At 35.5% G+C, this 25,536-nt stretch overlaps 1 protein-coding gene across 15 annotated transcripts in view; it reads left to right on the top strand.

Annotated features, from left to right (window-relative positions):
* The window catches only part of otofa (otoferlin a), a 176,170-nt gene that overhangs the window by 61,702 nt on the left and 88,932 nt on the right, over positions 1-25,536 (top strand). For all 15 annotated transcript variants that reach the window (XM_088625211.1, XM_088625208.1, XM_088625206.1 and 12 more), the window contains exons 4-5: positions 17,905-18,004; positions 23,696-23,892. In XM_088625211.1, the coding sequence (XP_088481337.1) occupies positions 17,905-18,004; positions 23,696-23,892 (297 nt within the window). The remainder of the gene's footprint in view (positions 1-17,904; positions 18,005-23,695; positions 23,893-25,536) is intronic.

The following is a 25,536-nucleotide window of genomic DNA, read 5'->3' as shown; positions in this document are numbered from 1 at the left end:
CGGGGACACTATACTGTAAAAAGATGTTATCCTTTGGATGAGATGTACTGTAAACCGAGGTCCTGACTCTCTGTGGTCATTAAAAATCCCAGGTTGTTTCTCACAAAGAGTAGGGGTGTAACCCTGGCATCCTGGCATTGGCTTTTACCAATCATGGCCTCCTTAAAATCCCCATCTATGAAGTGGCTTCATTACTCTGTTCTCCCCACTGATAGCTGATGTGTGGTGAGCATTCTGGCGCACAATGGCTGCCGTTGCATCATTCAGGTGGGGCTACACATTGGTGGTGGTGGGGTGAAATCCCCCATACATGTAAAGCGCTTTGACTTGAGTGTTTAGAAAAATGCTATGTACAGTAACTGTAAGAAAGTATTATTATTATTATTATTATTATTATTATTATTATTATTATTATTAATTACTAATTTCTAAGCCCCCTGGCAATAGAAAGAGGCAGTTACAACCTCATCAAGTTGGAAGTTGGGACAGAGCACAGATGCATAAAATCAAATGCAGAAAGAGATTTGTGTGTAATGTACAGTACATGGCTTTGAGAAATGATGTCAGCAATGATTATGGTTTAGAACAGCTACGGTGAAATTCATTCCTGTTCAGTTAAGTTCTGCCATTTTTAAAAATAATGAGTCCCTGAGGTGACTTTGTTACAATACTTGAAATTCCCTGAGAAAGCTAAAGATCCTTTTCAAGGTTCTTTACTGTTAATAATTCATAACAAGGTATCCCACTAAGAACTACAGTATATACATCAGTATATACATATACACAGAGGCAAAATACAGTATCTGCAGCAGTTAGAGCAAACCTACTAAAACAAAAACATGTAAAGAACCAAAAGTGCAGAGGCTTTAAAAGCACTGAAAAAAATGGTTTATTGGTAGCTTGGTAGCATTAGTAGAAATGCAGGGCTTGTAATCTCTTAGAAACCTTTATATTTCTGTGATGTTTTAGTCTTAAATTGCACAATGGTGTGTTATTCCTTCTAGAGCACTAAGGTTAAGGGCTGTGGAAATTGTTTTTCTTTCTGACACAGACCATTACCATCACTGCCTCAGGACACAGTGCCATCAGTGAGCCACACTGATCTGTGTAATAACTTTTTTGAAATTCTGGGATTAGCTGACCTGCAAGCAGTTTTCTTTTGTTGAAGAGAAGAGATGGATTCTAGTGAGTGTGCCAATTAATTTTCATCTGTTGTGACATGAAAAGGCTTATTTAAGGTAATATTTCATTATGCTTCACTAATAATGCATACATAATATATTCTTCCCTTAATTTGTGGTAATTTACAGATACTAGATCAACTGGAATTATTTGTACTTGACTTATTCCTGAAAAAAAATATATATATATATAAAAATGTAGTATATTTATTTCATATTAAAACCTTGAAATAATTACATATTTATTAATATTAATACATTAATATAAGCTTAAGAAAATCAAATTGTTTCTGTTATTTAAATCGACTACTGTAGTTTACTTGACTCCCAGATTCATGTGTTTTTTATGAGAAGGACAGTTCTCATAAAAACACCCTAAGAGGGTAATGATTAGCCCTGTCTTAAATTTTGAATTCCACATTCCAACAAGAAATACAATAATTAAAAAATGTATTTCCTGAAATGTGAATGTCATTGTAGTTTTTATCCTGTGGCAGGTGCACAAACAGGTCAGATGTGAAACTGAGTGCTTTGCATATGTCTGGTACTTTCCAGTTCTACTGAAAATGATAGCTTATGACATGAAATAAGATCACTGAAATATACTAGTTTTTTATTGACCAGTTTGTCAAAGACTTTTCTTGTGTTTTACAAATTGATTTGGTAAACAAAAACAAAAAAACGTAAACATTGCTGGTGTTTATGATGCAACTGAGTCATAAGGACAATACATTGTGCTTGTTGAAAGAGGTTTTAGATAAACTGGTTTTGTTACCTGTTTGAACATTTATCTTCTACAGTTCTTTCTAGATTACTGCCAAAGTGATATGCCTTCTGTAAGGTCCATTCTGCTTCTTTTAATAATTCATAAGAAACTCTTATTGCTTTCATTATGCAGCTGATTTAATTCTCTTTGCTTTGTCAACATGCTATTGGTCCTATTTGTTTCTAACAGAAAAGACAAAGGCAGCTTTAAAGTGCTGACTTTCTAATGATGCATGACAGTATAACATTGCAAGTATTGGTTCTTATTTTCACTGCATACTTTCTTGAATGACTGTTCATTTTTTATTTCATTATCTAAAACAAACAACATGAGTACAAGTGAATGGAAACATTGTGAACAACATTGCTTTGACATTAATATTGGTTTTTGTACAGTAATAGTATAAACATACAGTAGTATATTATTATTCACATATGCTTAATGCAAGGACTAAAACAAATCTTCCGTATAATTCTCGGAAACAGAAAGATTGATTTAAACAGTGCAAGATGCAATGTAGCCCAGGAAGGAAGGAATATTTTTTGTACTGCTACTGCATAATCATTAATACTAGTTATTTATGAAAATGAAAGAATACATTAACATTAATGTGTGAGTTTAGAAAACAGATGGAATATATATGATTTTTCTTCAGTTCTGTGTAAAACTGCCTTTTAATAATGACAATAATGTATCATACTAGTATACTATTAACAATGACACCTGAAGAAGGCTCCACAGCCAAAACGTTGTGTTTCTTTTCTTCTTTCTCCAGCATGGAATAAACCTGTTACTTGTTCCTTTGGAGACTATGCATGCTGACACAGCTACCCACCTGAACTACTATTAACATATCCAGTTCTGAATTTTTCTTGTTAAGTATTAGAATTCATGTTAAAAATCCATAAATAAAAACATTTTTGAGCTTCAGTTATTTCTTTAAATTAAAATATCACAAAATATTTCAAATCGCTGAAGAAGAAATAATAATAACATCATACTTGATGTTGATCTCCATTGTACTGTGAGTTTCAGAAAGAAATCCATTGTGTAATTTAGTTTTATGGCAGGGTGTATACAGTATTGTTACTTCATCACTACATCCAAAAGCAGTTCTGTTTTCCAATTTAAATATGATATTGCTGATGAAATTCATAATGTTTGCTTGTCGCCGACGCCTGTGTGCTTCCCTTATGTCTGCAGACACCTGAATTCCAGATATTCCTGACAGTAAGGTGTAATCACAGTGTAATGATGCTGATGGGCTCATTGATTTGGATTTGTGTTGTTTGTTTGTCTGTCATTCTGAGAATTTGAAGTAAACACATCTCTTTTATTTGCATTGGGTATTTTTTTACAGTTTGTCGAACTGAATCATTGATAAAACAAGTAAAAAAGGCATGCTTCCTGGCAAGCACAGGGTCCTGTGAATATCATGTATAATAAGTATTATAATATTATACATATTATAATATAAAATTATAATATGTGCATATTACAACACAAAGCATTGTTTTAATACTTTTAGGTGTTTATTTTTTTCTTGTTACAGTTGACAGGAGCTGGTCAGAAAACAGGCATTGCTGACTTAACTTAATCCAAAGAAACAAAGTGAGACTTTTTGTTGTTGCAGATTTTCTTTGATTGTTATTGAACATAGAGATAAGAAAGAAAATGTGTTATGATTGAAAACAAAGACACCATGATCACTATTTCAAGCAGGAAGTCGGCGAGACAAGCCATTATAGATCAAAAGAGACAGTATGAAGACAGAGTGTGTTTCAACAATCACTTCGTCAATGTGATTAACCAAACATTAACTTTTTATCACCTTGATTAATGGAGTTTGTTTTGGCAAATTCTTGCTTTTCCATTAGTAATGTTTTTCGCTTTGTACCAAGATATTAATAGTAAATATATAAAACAATGAATAGAACAACAAAAACAAACAGCCAAATGAATGGCGGTCTGTTAAAATAATTGTCAAAACTACATTCTTGCAGTTATGAGAATGAAATTTGTATTTCTACAGAGCAGAACAGGGAGCTTTGTTGGGGTAATGTAGGGGAATTTAGTTCAAAATACCCCTCTGCCAATTCTGCTTGACAGTCTCTCAGCCACAATGGATACCAGAATCAATATTTTTTTCTGTGCTTGACTCCTTGTGTTTATGTAAACAAAATCAAGTTCACTTCCACAGCTATTATCATTATCAGCACATTCATAACACAGAAATAATACAAATGTGGGTTATTTGTCATGAGGAATAACCAAACCCATTACAAAAATGCATTGAATATATATATATTTAGAGGTTAGGGATAAGAATGTTTGGCTTAATCTGCCCGGGTTTGGCTTAGTCCTGAGAAAGTCATTAATCAATTGATAGCAGCAAGGGTTTAGATGGATTAGGGGCATGATACAGAAAGACAAATGCAAGGAAGAGAGAGGAGCTTACTGTGATATACAGTTGTTGATCTCGGTTGTTGTAACGAACTTTCAGGAGGGTTGACAAGCACCACCCTGTTCAACCAATTTATATATATATAAAAGACCATTTTCAGCGGCCATGCTTATTATATATTTCCTTTGATACAAATCCTGATTTGTTTTCTTTTCGCTCCGTAGGTTGAGTAGAGTATGCGTCACAGCAATCACCAATCAAATTAAATGAATGTGTATAAGCACATCACCAACCTACAAAAAGTCAGACAATTTAAACAGAATATCTCAATTTGATACCAAATGCCATTAGCAGAAGGGTTTTAAATGTAGAAGCCTAACACCACTTTTAATAAATATAACACATAACTGAGTTAATAAAATGTCCCCTACAGTTAGGGATGGTTCTAAACATGGTCTCATGGATCTTTTTATTTGAGCACAATGTAATGCTAGAGTATTAAACAGGAGACAAACGTAAAAGACAAAGGCAAAGATTTATTTACATTAGTTCAGTTGGGTAGCTGCATCAGCATGGAAAAAGTAATAGGTTTATTCCATGCTGAAAAGAGAAAAAAGAAAACAGAGCACACCTGAAGAAGGCTCCATGGCTGAAACATTGAGTTTTCTTTCTTCTCTTTTCAGCATTGAATAAAACCTATTACTTGGTTATTTACAATAATTACTAAACACAAAATCAAGACACACAATCTATTATCTTCAGATAATTTACAAAGACTGTGACTCCCTGAATCCAGTTCAAAGCTACCCTGTCATTCCCTCAAAGGTGGAAAGCAAACTAGCCAAGAGTGGCTTTGAGAAGATAAGTGGCTTTGAGACAAAGAAGAACTACTGTATGAAAGGAAGGAGAAAAGCTGGGTAAAACAAGACACATCTGGGAATAAATGGTAACCAGAGAGAGTGAGATTCCACATAGGCTCTGTGTGAACTGGTCACACCCCTGGACTAATTAATAGAGCTGTACAGTAAGTCAGCTCACCCTGTTGTTACTGTGAAATCCCTCTGTAGTCTTCACTCTCTGTCCTCCCATGCTGGAGCCTAGACACAGACTCAAACCCCTTTCTTCCTGGTTGTTTCTCTACACCTTAGAATTAATCATTATGCACACTCTTCAGTCTATAATTATTCAATTAGCATTGTTGTGTCTCATTTTCACCCAGCTTTTCTCCTTAATTTATTTCAAAACCAGCTCTTGCATCCTCACACTGTAACAGATATGTAAGAAAGCAATGGAGATTTCTACACCAAAAGACTTTCCTCAGTACAGTCTGTTCTCTAAAAGTGTTGCTTAACTGACAATTATTTCTCTAAACAATTTAATGCAAATAACCAAATGATAATAACATTTCAGAAATTTAGATCCAATTATTTATACAGTATGTGCCTTATACATACTGTATACTGTATGTTCATGTGTTATGTATGTACTGTAGTATTAAGAACTTTTCTTTGAAAGGTTTTCATCTGAAGCTACTTTTATTCTCAACATGTACTTCATTTAACTTCTATTTGATGAAAACTGTGTTGCTGTTCCTATTTGGTCTGTATCACGAAAATGGTAGAAAGTACTGTAGTTCTGAGATGTGGATAGACATGAGTGACCCATTGCTATACAGTAGCACTTAATCTTACTTAAGAGGCGGGAGGCAGTTTATGAACAGTTCACTCTTAAAAAAGATGAACTCTGTAACATTCTGTTCTCTAAATATCTGGCCTATATAGACGTTTAAAATCTGCAGACACAATGAAGCTAAATGAAATGTTGTTTCACCAGGGATAACAACATGTATGAATTAGATGCTTTGCAAATATTTGAATTACAGTCTTTTGGTAGAATAGGTATGACTTAACCACTTAGTTCATAGGAAACCTCCTGGCAATTGCATGAGTAGCCTTGGACCCATATAGAGAGAGGAGCTAATCAAGGGTAGCTGCAGGGTGAAGGAGGGATGCTTGAGATGAATGCCAAAAGATGTTTGTTATATATACACAGCATAAAGTAGCTGATTTCTGCAATGATTTTAATTAGTAGCAGCTGGGTGAGATTGACTTGTTGTTATCCCTCTTGAACTTCAGTTAATAAACTCCATTTCATAACACAGACATACTATTCAGTGGATTTATATTTTTTCATATTTTTAAGGAAATGTTTGTACATTATTTTTCTTTTAATTTCTCCAAATATAGAAACAACATTTTTAGTGCATTTTTAAGAGCCTTGTAGGATTTGTCAACATGCAAGTCCCCAAGGTTCCACAGCAGAATCAGCATTATTGGAGGAGTGACGCTGCTTTCACTTACAAGCTCAGGTACCCAACAAGTCTTAATAATTACTGTTACACAACAGGTTGAGACACCTGCTTCTCATTCAGACATTCTTAGTGACATGAGCAGGTTCAGTCACATAATGAATCACAATAACACCCCCTAACAATATAATAATAATAATAATAGTAATAATAATAATAATAATAATAATAATAATAATAATAACAAGGACTATAGATGTATGAAATGTGAGATTCTATTTGTATTCAAAACGAGCTATTTTAAGCCACTCTGGAGTCCAAAGCTCGGCATCTTGAAATATTTATTGATGTTCTGCTTGATTTGTTATTCTTTTTTAAAAATATGTTACACATACTTCACATTTTGAGGTTCAGAGCCCTGGTTTGGATGTTTTGTCATTAGTGCTGTACTTGATGTTACATGACTAGAATGGCTTTCAGCTTATAACTAATTTAGAACTGTGATGTGTGTTCAACAAAAGTGAAGAATATGTTCAAAAACCCAATGCTTGTTTTCAGTTTCAAATTCTGTTAGTTAACCATAGAGCAAAGTCAAAGCCAAACCCAACTTTATTGCCAAGCTACCCCTTCGGGATGTTAAGAATTTTTTGTGGTGTCCTTGAAATAATAGAAGTACAAAAAACAAAGTGCTGTTTCTCCCTACAGTTGCAGCAACTTCTCAGATCCCACGGAGTTAAGTTAGTTTTATCATCTAAGTTAATATTTTAATTTAACACCGAAATTATTTTACTTGAGCCCCACACAACATTTCAAATTATGATAATATGTGTAACAAGAATGGAGAAGTAATTTCAAGAACCACTTTGGAAATGTAAAATCCTGGGTTCGGTATAGGGTTTTAGGCATTCATGTGAAAGAAAACAGAGCTTTCACTGGCCGATTATCAAACTTTATTGATAAAAACAAAACAAAACTAGCAGCCTGCATTCTCTCCTCAACCGTCCACACCACACTTTTCCCTGGGTCAGAGATTAAATTAAACTTCACTCACACCAAACAAATTACCACACACAAAACACTTGAACACGTTAACCCAAATATGTCTCACATTTATATGGGGAATAAATGGAAGAAAAGTGATTTTGCAATTGATCAGCAATGTGTCTTCCCCGATAGTGTAGTACACCCTGTTTCTACTGTAATACCAGAAATTTTAATAAAAACTTTCCTAGTGTATAAAATATGCAAAACACTTTCATGAAATCCAAAATATGAAAGCATTTGGAGATCCCTTAATTAAAAAAAACATTCACTGCGTTAACATTAGCAGATACTCCTGGGACACCAAGTTGTATCTGCACACTAGTGTTTCAGTTACAGGAGATGCAATTGCTTTGTTACTATATTATAAAATCATTATGTTCCTGTTATCTGAGCTGATGTGTTTGCTTGTTTTGGGTATTACTGCTTTTTCTTAAACTGTTATCATAATTGATAAAAATATATATATTCAGTAAAATATCGTTGTATTTGTAGTGTTATACAGAATGCATAGAGAATTATGTGTTAATTTGAAAAGAACAGGAAATGCAGTCAAAGTTAACCTTCAGGTACCTGGAGTAATAAAAGATACCATTTTCGTTGATTTTCATTGGTTACACATTATCCTCTCCCTTGAAGCATATTCTTAGAAATTGGGAATGGGATCAATTTTAAAATAGGGAGATTATATAAACAATATAAAAATCAGGTCCTGAGAATGGCTTGGAATGTAAGGAAATTATAAAGTTATGAAATAATTTCACTATTAGAGATTCCTAACTAAATATTACATGGTACTGTGTGTTTTTATTCACAGCTTGAAACAGAGTAATGAAAAGGCCAAAACTTAGAACAACCAAATATATATTACAATAAATACCACACGCAGTTATAAAAGACATGTTTCACTACTATGTACAAATATTTGCAGGTCAGTGGCCTGACCTCTTGAGACATATAAAGTCTAGAATTCTTCTCTTATAATCTAAAGATAGCAAAACCTTAAAAGGACAACGAGGGATCCTGTGTTTTTTTAAAAAATGGATCCTTCTCAGGACTTAACCTCCCTCTCTATACAACCTTCCATTACTGCTTTATCCCATTTAGGGCTGTAGGGGAGCCAGAGCCTGTTCTGGCAAGCAACCCTCAGGACACCAGTCCATTGCAGAGCAATTAACCAATTAACCTACCAGCTTGTCTTTGAACTGGGAGATCCAGTTGAATCCAGGACCTCAGCACTATGAATCAGCCATGCTTTTCCTTAGTAATTATAAGGAAACTGAAATCTAATTTACAGTACATGCAGCCTTTGGGAGCAGAGCAGAGAGCCACAAAGCAGAGTAATGCTAGACACTGCCCCACCTTGCCACCCCCTCTCTAAACACATGCTCACCAATAAATGGGAACCAATTTCCCTAGTGTCCAAAATAACATGGCCATAGTAGGAGTAGTAGGACAGATGTTTTTAGCCTGTGTGCCCCACAATAAAGTAAATGAGAATTTCCAAATAAATAAGGCAGCAAGATCTCTTCAGTAATAAAGCTTATATCACAGCACTCTTTCACTGATAGATAGAATCTAGTTGCAAGCCTCTCTCTCTCTCTCTTTACCAGCTGTTAATGAGGAAGAGGATGATGGATGATGATGGTTGTCTTTCCTGTGTGTTCTTACTTCCTCTTCACTTTATGTCTGTTCTTTCTGTATTCATGCTGTTGTCCATGGAGGCTAGCTTAATGACCTCACTAGGAATGGCCCAGTCACTGTTGTTTATTCTCTAATATGGCTGTTTTAAAGATTTCAAAATTCAGATTCAAACAACTATCAATGTAATTATCAATGAATTACAGTGTTGACAAAGCAGAAACAATTAACAGAGCATTTACAGTATAAACATTTTATTGGATCTAATAATATTGTTTGTTTAACCTTATTTTAATGCGACTCCTTTTGATCATCTGCATCTTTTGCCCTGTTTAGATGTGTCAAGACCCAGGGACAAAAAATAGTAGTTTAATAATAATAATAGAAAGAGGTAATGAATCTGGGACCTACCAAAAAGCTAGCCTGCTAAAACTCAGCTGTCTCCTCTGCATAACAATATTGTTACATGCAATGTCAGTGACACAGAAGGAAACCTTAAGTCAAAGTCAATAGCTGGGTTTGTCTCTGAGCTGCATTGCAGAATGATTGATATTAAAATGTATACATCATTCTTTATCTCTAGGAAACTATGTAGATGAGAGATCTCCCCATGAAAGATATATGATCTCATTATTCTTTTAGCATTAAGGTTGTGCAATTGAGTTGCCTAATGTGATACTAGACTCCTACTGTGATGAGTGGTGTTTAGCTTGGAGTAAGCTTATGGGCTGCTGTTTTTGAGACATTTTTCATATACATATGCCATGAAAAATAGGAGGACATTTTAATATATATTTGGCCGCCACATAACTTTTTGTTGAAAATGACACTTTATGGATGTTAGTTTAAATTAATTTGCTGCATACTGTTATTTTAAAATCTAAAATGAAGCATGTGATTTAATTTAAGTTTTTGTTTTGTTGCTTTATATCACATTGCTATTGTATTTGCTGTGGGATTTTGCAAAAAATCGTTAGGTTAAAAAAGACTGTAACAGATTTACTGTGATCCTTGGGAAATAGGCTGGACAATACTACCTACAATATGTGAGCAAACAAATGAGCAATAAGGGCCTATCCCTGTGTGTGACCTTTATTACACTGATATGTTCTCAATCACAGATGAGGGCCTTGTGTATTGCTCACCTTCTGGATTGGAAGATTCAGCCTAATGCTAAGTGATCATGTATTTGAGCCTGAGGAGTGCTGCACATCTGCCGTGGACCTTAGACCTCATTAGCCATGCAAATTGCTGTACTACAGCAGTCATCTCCCTGGATAGACTACAGTCCGAGGCAAATGTGTCCATCCACAGACATAGACACTGCAGCTTCCATTTCAAAATTCAATGTGAAGGGAAGTGATCAGGCTGACAGCATGCCTGCAAGGACCTGCATGTGCCTATGCAGTTTACTTAGGCCACTGCAGGGATAAATCTGCTGAATGGTTCAGTCTGAATGACACATACAGTCCTGGATTGGATAACTTAAACGTTACAGGCAATACACAGGCAATCACAAGATTAACAGCATTAAGCTTTACTGCAGTGTACTGTGTTTATTTTCTGTATTTCCATTCAGAGTTTCATTTTGAGGACACCAAAATTTCTTTGTTTGAAATATCAACACTACACTTCAAAGATTCAGACAGAATCTTGGAAAACAGCTGATGAGTAGATGAAACAAAGTGTTAAAAGGCTTGGTGTGCTGCCATAACTGCACATTCCATACTTTCCATTTGTTTTGATACCATTGGTGTCCACCTGATGCTTTGTGCTGTTCTGAAAATGCACAGCTGTACACTTGTCAACCTCACTGATACCAAGATGGAGATTAACTGAAGAGATGACCATGAAAAGAAAACTAGCTGGCATAGTTTCATGCAAATTTGTGCAAATCCCTAGCATCGTCAAATAGGCTACTTATAATTAATTTTCTGCAAACTGTCTCACTCCTACATCTTTTTAAAAATGTCAAGTAAAGATTAGATTCATGGGGGCGGTGTTCACAGAGCTCTTGTTTAGATGGTTGTCTGTCAGTTTTTTGGGGTTGCTTTGTCTTATTTGTACCTAAATCAAGATTGATTAGTGCTTCAGAATAAAACATGATGTCTTGATACAGTGTAAGAACTGTATGATTTCATGTTACTGCAAACATTAATACAGCATTACATATTGTAATCCATTACATTTTGCTTGTAAAGGTGTACAGACTAAACATCTATACAGAAATGTTTTTTTCTAGATTATTTGTTCCACATTAACAAGTGAGTTTATTTTTATTGCTGTCCTTTAATGATACCTTCTGTACAGTGGCCAATTAGTCATCTTCATGCACAATATTTATTTTGGGTATTAACTTTTTCTTTGACAGCTAAAGTCAGATACTACAGATATTGCCGATTGTATTGAGCGATATACAAACACAACCACATTTCCTTGTTTGAAGCCAAATAAAAGTATTTTGAGTTGTTGCATTTCTGGGACTTCACCTATTCATTTAGGAGCAAAACAATTAGCATTTTAAATTTAGATCTATAGATACCAGCCTTCTAATTTAGACTCCACAATGGGTGATAGAACCTTATTGTGTGCAGCACCAAGTCTATAGAACGTATTGCCTAATACATTAGATACAATGCCAACATTTTCAAATTTTCATTTCATTTTAAATCCTATCTTTTTGCTAAAGCTTATCTTTTAACCTTTGCTTTTAAAGTATTATGTTTTCTTAATCTTAGTTTTACTTGATTTGGCATGGGCAAATTTTACTATCTAACTATATTTTTGCTTTGTTGTGTATTTAGTTTATCATTGTATAATTCTTGAGTTTCTCAGTGCTTTTACTTTTACTAGAAATTATTATTATTGTTATTTTTATTTTAGACTTTGAACTGTAGTGCAGTGATTTGTATGGATCAACAGTGATTTCAACAGGTGCCTCATCTGGTGGTCTGTTGATCAATCTTAATATCTCATGTTAGTCTAGGTGAAAGAGTACATTTTTAAAATTGCACTTACGGCTTTTAAAACAACACCTAAAATTGCTAAATTGTAATTTTACTTTTAAATTCATGGTCTTTGAAAAGCAAGTTGTTTTTGTTTTTTTTAACAGCTCTACCAAAAGTGAGCAAAAGTAAGTTACAGGGCAAAATTTGTAAGGCAGTGGATTAGACATTGGTAAGGCTGTTTAGCTTTACAGTCCATATAGTCCACTGTCAAGTGATTGTGATCTCCATGCACATTCTGAAGACATTTTTTCTCATTGAATAGGGTGCTTTAATATAGTGAAAATACTGTATGTAATTCCCCAGTTACTATCAATATTCAGATATGCCCTTTTCTGTTTGCAGATCTAATTCCAGCCTAATTAACATTTCTCGAGGGTTTAATGGAGGCTGTGATGCCATTATAATATACCTACTGTAATGGAACAAGTAATAAGTTTTTTCCATACTGAAAAGAGAAGAAAGAAAACACGTATCGGCCATGGAGCCTTCTTGTAATTATTGTCAGAAATTGTTCTTTCACCTTTAAAACTTTAATATGATTAGTGCTCCTTTTCACCTTTTCCTATTTTTATGTCCTAATTTTTGTGGGGGGGTTTTGTTAGTCAGTTTGTCCTTTTCAAAATTTAGACGTTAAAAATAGTTTGTATATATTTTCAGTAGTTGATTACTCCTTCTTTGGTAGACCTCATCCAACTGTCAGCACTCAGCAACAGCTTTTCAAAATTATACTGGACTGTCAGTATAAAGTGTTTAAACGAAGCTTTTTCATTCTCAGTCTCTGAAGAATTAACTCTCTTATAGTTAATTAATAAAATTTGCTTAATTTGCTTTTCATCCCAGTAGGATCCCAGAGTGCTCTATATACAGTATAGAGGGGGACCTATTTCTTCCACCACAGAAATGCAGTATCCATTTAGGTGATATGTAGCAGCTATTCAATACACAGTGGAATAGATGGTGAAGTGAGAAATTGCTTCGCCAATTGAAGGAGAACTTTAGGGAGGCTAGATTGTACAACAACAAAGTTGAATTAAGCCAGAACACCCAGTTTTACACCTCTGCTCTTGCAAACAGTGCAAGATCTGCAATGATTATAACTTGTTATTATAAGATGGTAATATTCCTGTTCACTGCTTTTAAAGACTGCAGTCTTTAAGAAATGTCAAGAATAAACCCCCCAAAAAATCTTGTTATTTGTCAATAACTTAACCTTAATCCTAAATTTACAGAAGCCGTGTTGTTGTTATTTTTGTTCTTGCTGCGTGTGTACAGTATATTGAATACTGAATTTGTAATTTTAAAGTTTAATAGTTTTAAGTGAAAAGTGGAAAATACTGTGTGCGAATTGGACATTTAAAGCCAGTACTGCATTATAAATTGCTCCACAGTTGGTAAACTTTGAGTTGCGTTTCATTTAAAAAAAAATCAAATGTGACTTTTCATAAAGGTCTTTATAAAAAGGGATAAGTGGAGCAAAGACTTAAGGTAAAGACTCAAATGAATGAGTGCTTACCTAAATTATTAGCTCAGACTGATTATTGTGCTGGTCACAAACTCCAGATTCAGTCTATGAAGCTTTTGTTTGATTAAGGCTTGTTGCTTCTACAGGTACTAACCATCCAGTTTAGGGATGGATTATGGCAGGGGATTTCAAGTTTTGATTTAATCTAAAAATAAATAATTGAAACTCAGTTATAAAGCTACAGGGTTCAGAGCCCCAGACCTCAGATCAGAGTCCAGGGCTTTATTTTCTTTGTTGATACACTGTGTGTCAACATTCTGACTTGCAGATTACTCCTGTCATCAGAGCACCTGCCTGTGTTCTGTAATAAATGCTTATTTCAAGTTGCTGCTTCATTAATCAAGAGACAGCTGTGATGAATCGATGTTTATTTTTAAAATTTTGAAATTAGGTTTTCAATTAATGAGGTTTTCATTAATTGGTTTCATTGTAAATATTTGTGATGAATACATACAGTATACTGTATGTATTTATCGCTATTATGTACTTTTTATTTCCAGCTGATGGAAGCAACATATTAATTGTGTTGTTTGATACATTTACTGTAATTAGATGTTGCTGACCTTGAATTTATAGAAAACCTCAGAAGTGTGATTAATATTTTTACATACAGAATATTATCAAATGCACACTTGATGTAGGGAATTACTTCCTTACTCCAGATGTATATTTTCCTGGGATTCTGACAATATTTTTTTTCATGTCTGAATGTATGTAAACGACTGAATTAGGTTGCTTGTTTCCATTGATGTTCCTCTAGATTCATTGCATTTCATTTCTGGTAAAAGAAAGACACTGAATATAATACTTAATGTTATTTTGTGTACAAACAAGTAAAATACATCAATACAACATACTGCTTTTTGCTTAAGTTTAAGTTTTCATTCATCCCTCCATTACATGAACCTGTTTCTATACTCTATAGTCTATGTACTGTAATCTGTGCTTCTGTAGTTCCTTTTATAGTTCTGTCAGTAGTGTTATCTTGGGGCTGTAGGAGTTTCCTGCAGGAAGGGTGTCCACTGCTTGGACACAAACCAGTGTTACTCAGAGTGATTAGTCACACTGGTATGTCAATGTCTACTATACAGTATGGGCTATGGTCTGTGTGACCTGATGGTCACAGGCTGAACTGGGCACATGATCCTGCAGTTACTTTCCATGTTTAAATTAAATTGTGGTAAATCCCATTGAGTTACTTGAAACAAAGCTGTTCCATAGGAACTGCTAAAGCACTCAGTTGCATAAAATGCTAAAAGCTGCCAGTAGATTGATCTCATTGCATGATAAGCTTATTTGCTGACAGAAAATGTAGTGGGGAAGATAACTCTCTAACTCATCTGGAGAAATAACAACCAATCAACCACCTCCTAAAGCTGAAAGTTATACAATGCGTTGGAGTTACCTCAGCACGATAGCTACAGAATGTTTATTTTCTGTGGCTTATATAACATACTTGTTTACCACAATTTCTACTAGACCTACTTTTCTGAAGGTCGGTAAGGGGGTCAAGCCTATACCTGATAATCGTCTCTGTCATTCTCTGACTGATATCTTGACACCTAGGAATGCTTCTGTTATGTATGTATCTAAGTCTCACAGTATTTCTTCATCATTTCTCTTGCAAGTCATAAATCTGTACCCATATATTTCAGTTTAACACTCTGACTCCCTTACCACCTTATAAGGTGAAAGAAATCTCTGTTGTACTGGCATACTGTACCTGTCATAATACTGATACAGGAGCTCATGAATTCTAAAAAGTGAGAAGTATTTTTTACTTACTTTGTACTACAGTACTTTATACCTGTTCTGTACCTGTTCTGCATGTATCCATGTCTTTGAAATGCCATTCCCTGCTGAAAGGCAGAGAAAAGAAACACAACACTCTGCACATGAAGCATTTTGTTTCTTCTCTTTAACTCTCAGCACAGAACCTTTTCCCTATTACTTTGCAACCCTCGCATGGTTTGCACCATCTTTGAAATATGATATGGAACTCTGATTAAAAATTCTTTAGACATTGCAAAGGCCTTCAAGTAGTGATTGCAATTGCCATTTTTTTATATTTTCATCGGTACAAAACTTGACATTTACACCCCGTATAAATGAAAAAAGCAGCTTACTAACATATCATCCAATGACAGATTGTTGTTTGCAAGAAGCTCCCAGAATACTCCCAATGTCAAGCCAATGTGAGGAATTTGCCATTGACAAGTGGGTTAAATTTGACGGTGAACATACTGAATATTTTTTTTTTATTATTGCTGTGCAAGATAATTGTTCTTGCTTAGTTGTGTTTCATACCCATATGGGTGGAACAACATGTCCGATTTCAAATATCTTCATGAAACATGTTTTTGAAATCAGCTCTGCCAGTCAAACATCACGGTTATAAAGATGAATGTTTGTGAAACCAAGCAGACAGCGATCTTCAATACCCCTAAGGCTAAGTAATGTTGTGTATTTATTATGGTGGATGACTGTTGTTTAGCTGTCTCCTGGAAACCTTACAAAGAGGAGCTATTGTGATGTAAAGCATTTGAAACAAAGTTGATATTCATATCTGAGAACCAATAATTCACTGGGGCTTCAAAAAAAGGGAAGAAAGGGACAGTCTATGATTAAACAAAATTACCCTAATAAAAAAGGCAAAACAAAGCACTTCAGTTCCGTGCATAGTGGTGCCAGAGTTCTCTGAATAATTTTACATTAACAGTATTTGTCAGGTAGGCACATACCATACAGTATGGATGACCCAAACAGAATAAAGGAGCAGTAGATTACTAAATTGATTATTTTGTGATAATTTATTTATTCATCCATCATTCCATTTGTATGGTAATGTAAAGTAGACACTTTATCCAATTCCAAATCCAAAAAAACTATCTCTGAATCTGGAAGTTCGTGCCTTTATGCTGCTATAACACTTACCAGAGGGAAGGGGGGAAAAACGTGAGAAACTATGATTATTGGTATCCTTAGTCTTCCTGAGACAGTGAGTTGTAAAAATGTCCACAATAGAGGGGAGCTGTACTCCAATGATGAACTGGGCTGACCTCATCACCCCTGTAACACCTTCCGGTCAGACATTTCCCACAAGCCAATTAATGTACCAGTATGTCTTTGCCTGTAGGAGTAATAGAGAGCACTCGAAGGAAACTCACACAAACATAGAGAGAATATACAGTACAGTACAAACTCCATGCAGATCCCCAGGTCCAAAATTTAACCCAGAGCCTCAGCACGGTGTCGCCCATCATTTGTTTAGAAATTTTTTCATTTTTATTTTTTTAAACAAAGCATTTAAGCTGTAAAAAAATATCAGTAAATAATTAAAAATTGTTTACTGTTGAGTTGACAATAATTAAAAATAATTATACAGAAGAGGAGAATACAAACTGGCAAAGGTGGTGCAAGCAACAGGAGAGTATGAAAACAACTGTACACGTACACGCTGTCTAGAGTAATTTTAGTGCTTCTCTGTGAGAGGACATACTATAGTAGTACCTTGTAGATTGGTTTTCAAGTGCAGTGTTTCTTCTGCCCTTTAAATCCCAATTAAATACAATTTACCTTAACCATTTATCAATTAAACCACAGCTAAGGGAACACATTTTGTGCTTCATTGACAAATCATTCTAATTTGCTTTGTAGTTGCTATTGGCTTTGTTCCTTACAGACGTTTTCCACTCCCTAAAACCTGAAAGGGAATTCAGTGTTATGCATAGAGCAACTGAATTACATTGACAACTTTCTAAGTAATTACTATATGTTATTTATCCAGGGTTTCCTTTACAGTTATGTCGATGTTATCAATATCTACAAGTAAGAGAATGTGAGCAGAGAGCCAGCTTCAAGAGAGAATGGAATTTTGTTTCATATTGTCATATTGATTTGTTGTACATCCCACCTAAGATGTTTTATATTTTTTGATTGCAGGCAAGACAAGCATGTTAGTGAAAGACCCCATTCCTTATCACTGTTTCACTGTTATTTATGAAAGATGTCATTTTTTCTTCCTGTCTTCCAGGCTCATTGGGACCTTCCGGATGGTGCTGCAGAAAGTAGTGGAGGAAGCTCAGCTGGAGGTGTCAGATACCTTAATAGATGACAACAATACTGCCATCCGGGTGAGAGGCCCGCTTCGTAATTACCTGACACAGCAGAGACATAAAGAAGCATTGGCTTTGAATTAGGCACAGAGACACAGCATTCTCCTTCCCCTGTCTTCTCTAATGAGAACTGTGGTGCAGCATGGTGGAATCCCATGTGTGCTCACCTCATTTCACTTATTTGTGTTTAATACAGGGAGTCCTAGGGGGTTATTCAGACACAGCAACATCAAACCCCTAAACCTCTTTATGGATTTTTCTTTTGGCTTTACAAAGATTGTTGTTTACATTTCCACTGCGGAATTCGATGGAAACTCCACCACCACTTCACTTCTGTAAATAAATGGTTCCTCTTCTTTTTTTTTGCAAAGTAGGTTCGTTTATAGACCCCATATGGAGTGTGTGGAAACTCAATAGGTTACAGAGTCCACAGTAAAAGTATATGAACCGTATACAGTATGTGTGCATAAGCCATTGAATTTTGATTGATTTATCACTGAACCTGCAGGGTTTTTTGATTAGTCAGGGTAACAAAGACATAATCAACCAAAGCACACCGAGCGCTTAGTTTTTTTATTTTTTGATTACAGTTCTAGTGAGGCATAGGTTTCACTTCCTTGCCTGAAGCACTGGTAGTCATACAAAGTCAAATCCCGGACTGATAAATTTCTCATAAACACGGGTCCACAAAAGCACATCCAGAGAGCTCCTAATAAATTATACGGTCTGCATTGAGTTTTATTTTTTTAAGAGCATATATAAAGAGGTTGCCATGGAAACCTCAATGGCTCTGCAGAAGGTGCTTCTTGCCCTTGAGTCTTCAGATCTCATTATTTTTGTACTGTGTAAGCAACAAAAAAAATGCAAAATCATAATAAAGGAGGTGCAACCTTTTGCATGTCCCAAGCCAATCGTTAGGAGAAAAACGTTGACAAGCACTTATTTCTTCATGTATTCTTTTATCAAAAAATAATAATAGACTTAAAGATCCAAACCTGCTAGTTTCTTATATATGAGATCTTTGAAATAAAACTTTAATTTAGGATTTGAAAAGTGTTTCTTAGTACAGCAACTGTTCTAAAGCACAAAACAGCATCACTTCCTGACTAGTTTTAAAGATAATGTACAACCCTTAGAGCAACTGACTAGCCTTCCAGTGCACTGAGTAGCACAGGCAGTTAGGTGATTGTGCTAGATTTTCACTTGAAAATGACTATAAACTCTAAACCCCCATAATCTATTTAAACATAGTTAAGGGGATAGCGATTCTCTCTGAGGTTATTTCAGAATATTTTAAATGTTTATATTTCAAATTAATCCTATATTGTATGTTAGAGCTTGCTAGCTATTGCTATATAGCTTGTTTACCATGGTTGCAATTCACAGCAAAATACTATAAGATGACACACATGTCTTTCAAGTACAGTTTGTGTTCATAGCGAGTTGTGCAGAACATCACAGTATAAATAGTGAATATAAGAGTGTCACAGACAGAAGAGGAGCACTACACAGGTGCTCATAAGCAAATATTATGTTAAGCTATTCTGTGATGTATACTGTATGTGAAATTGGCATTTTTTCCCTAATGGAAATTAAAACTACACATATGAATGGCAGAAGGTATTTCTATCCAACAGTAACTTGACAGGTTGGGTAGATATTATGTAATTTCACTGTAGGGAAATGGTATGTATAATTTGAAAAAAAAAGGCATTTTTTACTTACATAGCATACAGTAACTCTATAGAAGTAGCATAGACCATACTAGACTATAATTGATATTCTGAGTTCTGGAAGAAATTCAAAATGCTGACATTAAATATAAATACTGTAAATATATGAAGCGACTCAGATCATTAATTATAGAATTTGTGCATGCTAACCATATTATCCATCAAAGATGACTACTGCATCCTTATATTTTGACTTATTAATGGTAAAATACATTCTGTTGATAATACCTGTAATTAATTGTTTCTCCAGCAAACATTCTTTGGTTAATAGTGTAGGTTTAAACAGTGTAATAAAGGCACTTTTGGTTGTGGTTTTCATTTCATGACTTACTGCTATATTTGTTATAATCAAACTTCTCTACATATGCAGTATCCATCTCCCCAGTCCATTACAGTTTTCTGCAACGTTCCTCTTTATCCACAGTCCAAACTAAAATCAATCAGTGCCTGATTGTTAAGGTGTCTGACAGACGCCTGGCAGACATGACTGTGCACTGATCTACAGTAGGAAACAAAAAACTAGTGATGTGCATTTCTATTATTTCTGAACAGACTACCATTTTACGTGCTTTTTTATTTTATATTTCTGTCTCTTGACAAAATAACTTAATTTGATCTTGCTCATGAGGAACCTACATATTTACGAAAGGGAATGAAACAGAAATGACTCAATCATTACTCTGTAACCCCGTAAACCTATCTACTATGTGTGAGACACAATTCTTTCAAATTCTCTCTTTATATGAGATAAGATCACTTTATTAGCCATATACAAGTTCTTGCATTAGGAATTTGTCTTTATACTTAATTCCCACGTCAACAAAGTTGATGGCGATGTGCGCTAGTGCAGCCTAGATAAAAACAACAAAAACACATATTACACATATAACATATTGAGACCTCTAGATAGGTGCTTGGAACCGAACAGTACTAAATGTGAAGCTTTGAAACCTCTCCAAAAGAAGTTTAAAAAATGAGTTGATGGAAGGGGTCTGTGGACACCTTCTTCATTTTCTGTTTGATGCAGCTGTCATAAATAGAAGCAACAGAGGAAAAATCACGTCCAGTGACCTTAGATGCTGTGCATGTGACTCTTTCCAACTGCTTCCTCTCCTGGGCAGTTGTATTTTTGTACTACACTGTTATCAAGAAGATGAACACTGTCTCAATCACAGTTCTGTAGAAGTGTGTCATTGCTTCCTGATTACCTCCAAATTTCAACTGTCGTAGGGGTTACAGGCTCTGATGGGCTTTCTTCATGATGAGGCTCGTGTTAACTTCCCACTTCAGTGACAGATGGTCATGCCAAGAGACTTGAAGGTGTCCACTCTTTCCACAGGCTGGCCATTGATGACAAATGGTGGCTGATCACCTCTGCCCCTCTGAAAGTCCACCACCAGCTCTTGAGTCTTACAAATGTTAAGCTCCAAACAATTCTCATGACACCACCTGTCCAGTACAGACCTCACTTCTACTGTACTGTATGCTGTTTTGTCATTATTAGTGTTTAAACCTACTAATGTTATGCAATCTGAGAATTTTATTATTTTCACAGAATCCGAAACAGAGACACACTCATTTGTGTGTAACAAGTAAATCGGTGCTGACAGTATGCGGCCTTGGGGGGGCACAAGTATTGAGCCATAGACTTAGAAAGCATGATGTCCATCTTCACCACCTGCATTCTATCACAGAAAATCTAGGATTTTCAGACTGCAAATGTTGTATTAAATGGGGAGCAGTAGTCAATAAACTGGACCCATGCATAGATAGCAGGGGCCTCAAGGTTCTGCAGGAAAGAGAAACAGAATCCTCTATGGGCCTAATGGCCCTGTACACGAACTGGTAAAAGGTCAGCTCAGCATTGTTCAGATGGTTACAAGCAGTCTCTCTAAAACTTTAATGATAACATAGGTCAAAGCCACAGGCCTATAATCATTCAGACGGCTGACATTGGCTTTCTTAGGCACTGGAATAATCACTGTAAACACATGCAGGAACCCAAGAGACTGTAATTAGCCTTGGCCATCCTCACAGCCCGTTCAAAATTGTATTTAGCCATTTTGTAATGTTCTCTATCTCCGCTTTTATGAGCTTCATTTCTCTGCCTGCATAACATCCTAACCACCCAGCGAAATTGTTATTACTAAAAACAGTCACTGTCCTAGATGAAATGTACTCATCTTAAGGTTACATATGGAAATGGAGGTTACCATTTCCGTATACTCATGTGCTGTAAGTCACTACATGCCTACCTTCAGTACAGTAAAAACAGTTGAGTCAGTATTATCCAATCACTTATCGTACCTACTGCTGAGGAAGACTATTGTTTCACGATCCTCACTAAGGGATTGGTGGATTTCAATTTTGGGCAATATTTAGGAATGTGGAAGATCACATGGGCATCAGAATGACCAAGGGGGGCCCAGGATACAGTGTGAAATGCTTCAGGAATAGTACAGAATTGCTCGTCATGTATTTTATTATTCCAGGTGGCAACATGTACTGTATCAATATCTGTTGTTAGAACCTTGGCGGAAACTTCCTTAAATTGTGATTAAATCCCCCAAGTATCAGCACGGCCGATGGCAGTGACCCCTGCTTGCAGAGGTGTATAAACTGCTACTGAGATAATGGAAGTGGATTCCAGCGGGAGGTTAAAAGGTCTGCAGTTGATAGTAAGAGTCTCTACCTCGGGTGAGCTGGACCGAGAAACACCAGCCCTCTTCCCCCACTTCCTGGGCTGGTGTTTATAATTCCGGTGGTAGCTGCCTGAACTAACACCTGTAGATACAGTCCCTTGAAAATAAGTACAGCTTCGGCAGAAATTCAAACATATTGTCCCAAGTATGCAGCAAAGCTTCTCATGCTTAAGCAGACAAACAGCATGGTCAACTCACAAGCACATACTGTAAAACATAACCTAAAGAAACAAAAACAACTAAACATATTATCAATGTACTAGTACAGCCCTAGCATAGCACATCTTAAACACATCTTTATCATTATCTTTAATAAAATTTAATAACTTTTGTTTAAGAATGTTTCCTAGTGACATTTCGTTATGTTGTTTGTCTTTAAATTAGAAATAAAGTCACTGAGCTGATTTAAATGATAGTCATTTTAAATCTAGTGTCTCAGTTGGAAGCAAACATTGAAAGCATGCAGCTCCACAGATATTCATTAGTATAATGTTATTTTCAAAATGCAACTGTAATGAATTTTATATTGTTACACTAGCAGGGAATGGTAGAAGCCCTTGGGTTTCTCATTTGATTTTGAAAGTCATCCTTATGAAAGCCTTTAATCTTTGGATATGTGTGTTTCTGATAAAAAGGATGACATGTTGTAAACAAAGTATATCTAAGTACTGTATATTAGATATGTTCAAGGTTCCATTGCTAGTGCACAGTCATACACAAGGTTTGTTTCTAATTTCATCTTGTATGTGAAAAGTGTCTGTTTGCTGTATGCTGAAAAGCTATGTACTTACTGTGTATTTCAGGTTTAGGAAATTCAAATTCATTGCAAGCCTTCTATTACCTACATTTTCACAAAACTTGGATGGAGGAAATCATCCTGTTTTGTCAAATGTTTAATTGTGGTTAGTAGTAGTGTGAAGTTCAAATATGAATTGGTGAAAGTAAAATAGCAGAATTAGGTTGCTTCTAATACTAATATTGTGGAGGCTTGTAATAGTGTGGCTGGAAGACTAAAAGCAGGTAAATATTAAAATTATTAAATATAGGCCCTATTCCTTAGGTTTTGGTATGTTAGGTACATTTTGTTGTGCTTTGAGAAACACATTTTAACAGATGATGTTATGATTAGGGTAACAAATAATTTCCTTTTGTAAAAAAAAATAATTTCCTTATTCAAGCATAAATATGATGTTTTAGAGAAAAAATAAAAGACATCTGCTGCCTAAAAGAAGTTATTCATGGAAGCATCTTTCATCTCTTTGTGTTTGTCCCAGACATGTGTTACGATCGAGATCAAGTACCAGGCTATGGACAGGACTGTCGGGGCCTGGAGCGACGGCGAATTCCTGGATGGCTTCAACGAGAATGATGGAGCTTTTCAGTTTGAAACGGACAGCCTGCTCTCGGGACACAGCCAAGGATCGGGAGTGTCAACTGGGAGGTCCCACCTGAGTATTCGCTCCTTCAGAAAGTGAGTGCATGCCTTGCCTTGAAGCACAACAGTGTTTGCCACAGGAGAAGTGAAAGGGGTGTGTGTGTAGTGTAGCAAAAAATAAAGGTGATATTTACTGTATAACCTAAAACACATGTCAGGAGCTGTCAGTCCTTAATAAGGAAGCTTTAGCTTTATCCAGGAGAACTGAACTGATGTGCGGAGGTGTCAAGAAAAGTAAAAAGGTAGCAGATTGATGCACTGGGCTCCACCACAATTATTGTACATCCCTGTGTCAGTTCAGATCAAAGAACAAGCCAGTTACTGAAGGTGCTATAGGAGTTAAGTACAATAAAGGATGATCATCACTGTGGGGTGGTTGAGGTAGTATTGACAGCTTATTTGGAAAAATATCAACACCAGAAGATCACTAGGCACCAAGCAGTAAATAGGCTTTCCCTTTTTTGTTGTCTTAATTCCATAATAGTGTATTAACCCAGTCCAAAATCGGGAACTTGTATAGACCAATATTTCCCCATCCGGGTCCCTGTGTGTCTGCTGTCTGCTGGGTTTCAATGAAATTCCTACATGTTGTGACTAACATATGCCTTCATGAAGGATGGCTTGTTTGTTTGGCTTTGTCACAGCCTAAGCTAAGTACTGTATATCAGGCCACTCAAACCTGAGTTGAGGCAATAGAAGTCAATAATTTTGGCCCTTAAGAAGAGAGTTTATTGTAATTGCGTTTTTCGGAAGATTACCATTGTAGTCCACATTGTTTTTTTTTTTTTATTTAAGCAACCCTTCAGTCAAGTCTGTTTCTATGATGCCTCTCTTTCATAGCAATAGCTGAAATAAAAATCTTCCATTCAAAATCCAGTCAATACCTTCAAATTATACTGAAATGGGATGCAATTTTAAGGACATCTGAAGGTGCACTAAGCTTTAGATGTTTGATTTTGTGTTTCTGAAATTGTGCTTGAATACTCTGGATTGTTCACCCATATTTTACAACATAATCACACATATAATACATGATCAGAGTTGGCAATCTGCCATATTTATTCTAACTACTTTGATACCATAGCTGAACCTTTTGCTAAAAACGTCAATGAGTTTTCACACTTTAGTATGCTTTTACCTGTTGTTTTGTATTTGTTATTGTTGCTGTTGATTTTGTTAGTCTGAGTTTTCTCTGTAGCTCTTAATCTGTCAAAGACAGATTTACTGAATCCTACAATCTTGCACTCACAGCAAGAATGGCTACATTTTCCTGTAAAGGAAATTTGCGCCCCTTAAAATCTTCATCTCCATAATTTGGAGATAATGAGACATGAGATAGTAACAACTTAGAGCATAGTGATCAGTTTTTTACTGTGTTCTTAACATTTTTTACAATTTTTGAAACATTTTTAGATTTTCAGATTTTCGTCTAGGTCCCATTTTGTATTTAGTAACATTATTTAGCATTTTCATCCACATGCAAAGCACAGAAAATATGACTCTTACTCCCTGAACTAAACACATACCTGAACTAACATGCTGAAATCTCTCATGTATGTTTTTTTTTTGGCTGGCTAGACTGGCAGACATCCTTTCATTTTCATACAGTTTATTCACTTCTCTTAAAATCAAATAGTTTTGTTCTGTGTATTATATTCATACAGTATGCAGTAAATAACA

Source organism: Lepisosteus platostomus, chromosome 3, assembly GCF_059453375.1.
Source record: "Lepisosteus platostomus isolate fLepPlt1 chromosome 3, fLepPlt1.hap1, whole genome shotgun sequence".
In the NCBI taxonomy this organism is placed as follows: Eukaryota; Metazoa; Chordata; class Actinopteri; order Semionotiformes; family Lepisosteidae; genus Lepisosteus; species Lepisosteus platostomus.
Note: the sequence above shows the minus strand (reverse complement) of the source record. Positions and strands in the feature narration are given on the sequence as shown.